The 7,395-nt window shown below is 29.1% G+C and overlaps 1 protein-coding gene across 1 annotated transcript in view; it reads left to right on the top strand.

The window, feature by feature from the left end:
- Positions 1–7,395, top strand: part of LOC111615293 — a 30,402-nt gene that overhangs the window by 9,549 nt on the left and 13,458 nt on the right. Inside the window, exons 6-10 of the mRNA XM_023356713.1 lie at positions 3,612–3,748; positions 4,026–4,092; positions 4,475–4,581; positions 4,739–4,808; positions 5,049–5,164. Coding sequence (XP_023212481.1) covers positions 3,622–3,748; positions 4,026–4,092; positions 4,475–4,581; positions 4,739–4,808; positions 5,049–5,164 — 487 coding nt within the window. The 5' untranslated portion in view covers positions 3,612–3,621. The remainder of the gene's footprint in view (positions 1–3,611; positions 3,749–4,025; positions 4,093–4,474; positions 4,582–4,738; positions 4,809–5,048; positions 5,165–7,395) is intronic.

Raw genomic sequence — 7,395 nt, 5'->3', positions numbered from 1 at the left:
GGGCTACTCAAATATTTTACGTTTTTGATACTAAATTAACATCTGAAGTATAATTTTTTATTGTTTTTATATTTTTCAATAAATTTATTTTGTTTGTACAAAATAAAAAAATAATTTTTAACGATACAATAGTCTTCGTTAGGCTTAACATCGACGAAAATTCAACGCGAAGCGACACGCAACGGAGAGAAATTTCAACATGGGATAAATTAATATATTTTTTTGTACATGATTCGTTATCCGAAAAATAAGTTATCCGAACCACCCCAGTCCCCAATTGATTCGGATAAACGACGCTCTACTGTACTGTTTATTAACTAATCCATAGCTCTAAAGATAATTTAGAAAAAAATTGATTTTGATTTTTAGAATTGTTTTCCGGAAAACACTATTATTTTGCTTGTTATTGTGCTGTTTAGTATGATAAGAAAACACCGATTCAGTCACTTTTTTTAAATAAAATATTTTTCACAGTCACAACTTCCATAACTTTTTTCACCATTTTTACCCTTTGGTTCTTACGCGTTTCAACAGTAAATGTTGTGAATAGAGTTATACGAAATGAGCTGAGCTAAGTTATAACTCAGAACTTTGGTCACTCTTAGTTAGAATAGAGAATCGCAGATAGGCTCATAGATCAGCTCGAAATGAATTTCTTCATATTACAGGAATTTATTTCAGTTTCTGATGATGCTATAAACTAGTATCGCCACGGTATAACTTTTCCGCGTACATGCTTTGGTAGAAATCATTGTTGTTATTTGTATCATTTTAAAATATTAGACTACTCATTATTACATTTAATAATTCTAATCTAAAAACTGTTTATAGTTTAGTTGCTTAATGCTCAAGTAGCCTAGTTTTTATTTGAATGCTCTCATTTTAATAGCAGAGAAACGAAAATATATATACTGTGTATCCATTATTTTTAAAGATGCAATTTAATTTCAAAAATGGATTTTGCTGCAACACACTTCACCACAGTTATAAGTTTTTATTCAAATTCAAAACAGGTGAGCTTAGTTGTCAGCTCACCTGTCAACATCTCAGCCCAGAGCAGAGTTTTCCCGAACTCTAATTGTAACATTAACTTCACTTCTATTACATTTCATTTTATTAAAACAATATTTTAAAAAAATCTGGCAACAAGTTGCTTAACTTTCTCGGCAACATTTGATGGCGCCATGTGTTATGTTATTTTAGTAACAAACTTTTTATATTTTTAACAATTATAAAATAGCAAAAAGCTTAATTTTGAGTATAAGGATGGGTTTTATAAAAAAAATTGTAAATATTAATAAAATCGTCATGAAGTCCGACTTTACTGGAGATACACACGACCCTCTTTATCTCTCCATCCCCTCGACCTTTAACCACTTTTTATTTAATAGCATCAATCCTCTAATACACAAACCTCCCTGCAAAATTTTAGAAAAATTTTCGACAAAAAGCACAGGAGTTATTAAGCTTCAAACAGGGCGAACAAAATCGTGCCACAGACAAACATCCATACATACAGGGAGGGGGAAAAGCCGAATGTTTTTGCATTTCTCGACGCTTCAAGGTCCGCTGAGTCGAAAAATGTAAAACCTTGGGGAGGAGATCATTTTTTGACTAATTGCCATACTTTTCCCCTGTTCTATATAACTGTCGGTAAAGTAAAAATGGCAGGAAAATGGTTTTCGTATTTAAAAAGACTACATATACTTATTACGAAATATAATATATTTTATTTAAGGCAAAAGAAATAAACAAAAATAAGTTAAAATTCGCGGAAAGGTCCTATCCTCGCTTATTTCTCTTATTAATATTATTCTGATCACGTGGAGGCCTCTAAAGTCTGAAGTGGCACTATATGTAACCTGCTTCTTACTATGGCAATCAGTGAAAATACTCATTGTTTTCTGTTCAAGTTCTTTGAACTGCACCAAGCGCAGCTCAACGTACAGTGTTTGCTCAAAAACACTATACTCAATAAATAATATGGAATTAATTTATTTGTATGCAGGTAAGTAAAACTGCACTAAAAGTATATTCTATTAAATATAGCTAATCTTTAATAATAATAAATAACGCTTCTAAACCATGACTTAATTAAGATAGAATTAGTTATCCTAATAGATAGGGTTTTAATAAATTGGTGGGCTTATCACATCAGAGCAGACTGTAATAAATAGACTAGATTTTTACAACAATTTGATTGTGGTTATTAAAGCTATGTTTTGTAAAAATCTAATCTATTTATTCCAGTCTGCATTGATGTGATAAGCCCTCTAATTTATTAAAACCCTATCAATTCAATTTTAATCAATAGTTGATCTTTGATTAAAATGCACTTTCGGTTAGCACGTTTACATTTTAACATAGTTCATTATTAATCCTGAACAATTGCTTTGAGTTCATGTGACATATTCAATATAATACTGTTCCAGAGAAACTTTTAAAAGTTTTTCCATTAAACGTCTTTCTCTATTTTCAAGAAATGTATGACCACCAGTATGATGTCGGGGGAAAGTAACTTTTTAGCATCTAAATTATTAAATGTGCCTTTACAATCGACGTTCATGCTATGCAAATAGCACGTAATTGAAGTAATTGCCAATGATCAATTATAAATAATAAAACCAGCTTGGAAAAGCTCATTTCCAGCGACTCTGCTGTCCATTCGCCTCTTAGCGCTGTAACGGATTATTGTTTTATAAATTGTCAACACTTCTGATTTCCTTAAATTTAATTTGAAGTTTTAAAGTTTCGTTTAAAATAAAAAAATAAATAAAAATAGATAGAGAGATAATACGGGAAGAGGAACGCTTGATAAATTTGGGAGATGACAACAGTTAAACGAGAAAAGGAATGTGGGAAGGGAAAGACGATTAGGTGGTGAAAGGAAAAAGGGAAGAACTCTGGGCAGCTAGGAACTGGATATGAAAGGGAAAGATTACGATAGACATTGAGTACATTTGTGGATTGTTTGTGAAAATTATATATTCTGAACTGGGCTTTAATAATTGAACCAATTAAGAACAAAATAAACTTATTTGTTTGCTGAAACTGTGAGCTGTGTAAAATGAAGTGACATTTGCAGAGTAATAGCTGTGTGTTTCGCTATTTGTTTTTTAAGCGCCTATTGAAATAAGTCTACAACCCATATTGGAAACCACTAGTCTAGACTATCATTAATTGATGTGATATCGCATCAATTATTGACGTGATAGACTAATTGATGCCTTTAAACTTATCCTCTATTAGTTTTTAATTTCACAAAAATTATTAATACATTTTTTAAAACTTTTGTTGAAAAAATCACACATTTTTCACATATTTATGAGATGATTTTCTTATAATTGAAAACATTCAATAAATATGAGTTTATATTTTGTGGAAATTCAATAATATTATTATTTTTCGCTTTATTTGAAAACTTGTTTTTCTAAAGTTTTGAATAATTTAATACACATGTTATTGTATTACTTAATAATGAATGTGTTAATTAATTGATATTCATTTAATATCAATTAAAATCTATTTAAAAGTTCGAATTTTTACACGTTTTTGTATTTCGAATCTTCTCTAATTATAATAAATGAAAAAATTTGAAATCGCCTTTGCAGATCTTGTGAAATGCGGTGTAATACAGGTTATTATTTTCCTGATTATAAACAGAAGAAAAAATTTCAATGCAGTTATGATGAGATTACAGAAGAATGGACATTGAGTGATCAAATTCCCCAAAAATGCATAATATCGAGTAAATATGTCTCATTCTTTGAATTCTGCTACATTTTCTTTATATAATTTTAAGAGTGAGTTGCCTTCATATCTTTGTCTTAATCTGCATCAGTCACTTCCTTGTCTATCATACATTTCTTACTTTATTTTAAAATATCAATTTCTTTTCTGCTATATTGTTTTTATAGTTATCTTTTATTTTTTCAATAATGAGTATAAATAAATGATTTTAAATAAATTATATATTATATTTTCATAGCAAAATAATATAAAATATTTCTTTTGTTAATACTTAGAAAAGATAGAATGTGATATTGTAAAAGGAAAACACCAAGAGATAATCTGTGATCATGAAACGTACAAGTAAGTAATATATCAAAATAAGTTTTACTTTAAAGAACTGAAAATGTGAATTTTAATTTAATATCAGTAACTAGTCATTTTGAGCATGATAAAAGATATTTTCATACTTCTTAATAATGCCTTAGCATAAATGAATTAAAAATTAATGTTCAAAATCGATAGTTTGATCCAATATATTCATTTTTAAATTGTATAAACTCTCAAAAATATATTGCTTAGTTAACTTATGGAAAATTAATCATTATTTTTAGATAATTACATTCATGCATTTTGAAATAGTAACTTATTATACTCTTCTTTTCTATGTTTTTTTTTATTCCTCTTCNATATTAATATAACAAATTATTTTTAAAACATATTTTTAAAATATTTATTATTGAAGAGAGTGCAATGCTACTTGTAATCTCGGATACCTGTTCAAAGATGGCACAAGAACGGCTACGAGAATATGCACAGAAACAGGAGAGACGAACTATTTTCCTGACTGTGGTATGATTTTTTTAAATGTAATTTGGATGACACAAATTTATATCTTTAACTCTTTTAATTTAATTAAAACATTATAATTAAGTCATATATGTTATATATTTTTATAATTTAAACAATGAACAATATATAGATTAATATTTATTCTATTGATTGTTAGAAAACGTATGTAAAACAAAAAAAGAAGGAAAAAAGCAATCAATGAAATGTGAAATTCACGAGCATTTCACGTAAGCATTACTTGAAATTATTTTTTAATTAAATACTTATATATTTATAATTTGATTTGACCATAAACATATAAGAATTTAATAAGAAAATTATATTTTTGTATATTCTTATTATGTTACTATTTCATACATATAAGCTTAAGATCATATAACATATTTATTTATATACTATAGGTATATAATATTAAATACTTTTCAAAATGTCATGAATTATTTAAAACATAATATTTATTATTTCAGTTTCTGTCGAGCTACTTGTAATGAAGGATACCAATTGGAAAGTGGTGCAACAGTATCAGATAAAATATGCTCACGAATCAATCCAAAAGTTGTATTTGGCGATTGTGTTCCTTCAGGTACGACAGATTATCTTAAGAAAAATTATTTTATTTAATAATATGTGTTTTATAATAATATTCAACAATTTTGGAATATATTTTTAGTCAACTGTGTTTGATATTTTAACAAAAACAATATTTAAACTGCAAAACCTCTTATATAAACTAAAAGAAAACTATACTGGGAACCAGATATAAACAACGGAATAGGATATAGAATGGAACCGAATGCATATTTTTTAGCATTATTTATATTGTTTGTTATATATGAAAATATGCTGATTTTATTTCATCCTAATCGTTGCTTCACCTTACAAATTTAATATAATCATACAATACTTTCTTTAAATTAAGAAGAAGCAAAAACATTATAAAACAAAGAAAGTCTCTAATTTGTTAAACATTTTGTAAAAAAGTTCGTCGGGTTACATAGGGTGATTTGCTAATTGTGACTCACTTTTCCCTTAGTTTCTTTCACGAAGCACCTGTCGATGAATTGTTTTTGTCTGCTCGATATGTTGTTCATCTCATTTGCTCACAGCATGAGATGGAGAACAAGTTTTGACTGATATCTATGACCACTTCTGTTGAATTACTTTCCAAATACCATCTAATTTTGTAGCCTTACGAGGAAAGAGACGTTACATCAGGAAGCCGAATCCAAATACAGTGGAACCTCGGTATACGACCTTAATCCGTTCCCGATGTTTGGACTTATACCGAATNAAATATATTAAAATTTTAGTTTTAACTGTAATAATTAATAATTGGTTTATTTGAATTTACATAAAACTCTAATAGAAAATTATATTTACATTTATAGCGTGCAATACGCATAATCCTGTAAACGGCAAAACAGTCTGTGACTCTAATATTGAAACGAGAAGTAGAAATAAATTAGTGTAAGTAAAATAGTACTATTAATGAAATTTGTTTTATTGAGTGCTCCTAGGTTATGCTGTGCACAGCTATACAATTACCGATGGTTTCTTAAATCATTAAATCATCCCTTTTTTCTTTAATTTTTGTATTCTTAACTACCATCACTCCTGTAACGCTCCGTAATGCCTTCGCTCATACCCTCCTATAAAATTACATTACATACTTCCTTGACCTTACTTGTTGCTTACTAAGGAATAATATACGACACATAGTACCAAAAGTTACATTATTTATTAATTACGTGTATAACGTTCAAAGTAGTGACAACCATTACGGTTCGCTATGCAACACTTCAGGAACAAAACTCAATCTCTCTGTTATCCAAGGTTTGAAAATAGCATCTGTGAGTGTATCATACTTTTTACTTTCGTGTTAGGTTTTGGAGAATTAGACAACAAAAGTTATAACAAATCTGACAATTTAAAGCTATTGGGTGAGAAAATTATCAATAGCTTAATCCCTACAAATTTAGCAAACAATACTAGTCCATTTAATGACTCTAGATGGTAGCTGCCTAGCATTACTCAACTTTTTAAAACTTCATTATCCTTTCACTATCCACCATCGTAACGATTATCAGCAAACTACACGCCCATATCTGCATTACATAATTTAGGGACAGCACAAACGGTGGTAAAATGCTCTAAAACGCCTATGCCACTGGCAAAAGTAATACGGTTGGGGAGCAGAGCAGAATTTTCTGTATAAGAGTCACATCTGATCACTAAAATAGCTGCGGCTATGATTCAGACGGAAAACATGACAAATATATAGAAAACGTGTACGAAACTAATATTTAACTCGATTTCTGAATATAGATTAAGAACAATTTCAGAAAAAGGAACTGTCATGCCTTTTTTTAAAAAATTACAGAGCCACACTTCCGAATAAACGACAAAAAGTTATATTTAATATGACCTAAAATTTCGAGATTAATTTTTATTTTTTTAACTAGCTACAAGGACCCGCTTCGCTGGGTTTTTATTTGTGGGCAAAAAGTAACGATAGTGAAGATTAAGATAATTACATTATAGCCAATCTTACCCGTTTTCACAGAATGCTAGAATTAGGTCCCCCGTTTCCAGACTAATTAGAGAATTTTTACGTCCAGTCAAACGAACTATTTTCAACGTTTCTGGAACGTTTACAATCGTTCTATAATCGAACCAATATTCGAATTTTATGTTCGAATTTAATTTGAACAAATTCGAACAAATTCGAACAAAACATTCGAAATAGAAAGCCACTTTCAACCACTTTCAGCCTCATATCTCCCGCACCCTTATAGCTATCGAGACGCAACCACC

The sequence above is a fragment of the Centruroides sculpturatus genome, unplaced genomic scaffold (genome assembly GCF_000671375.1).
Source record: "Centruroides sculpturatus isolate CEXI.00-Female unplaced genomic scaffold, Cexi_2.0 scaffold2154, whole genome shotgun sequence".
Classification (NCBI taxonomy): domain Eukaryota; kingdom Metazoa; phylum Arthropoda; class Arachnida; order Scorpiones; family Buthidae; genus Centruroides; species Centruroides sculpturatus.
The sequence above is the reverse complement of the archived record's forward strand: the minus strand, read 5'-3'. Positions and strand labels throughout refer to the sequence as shown.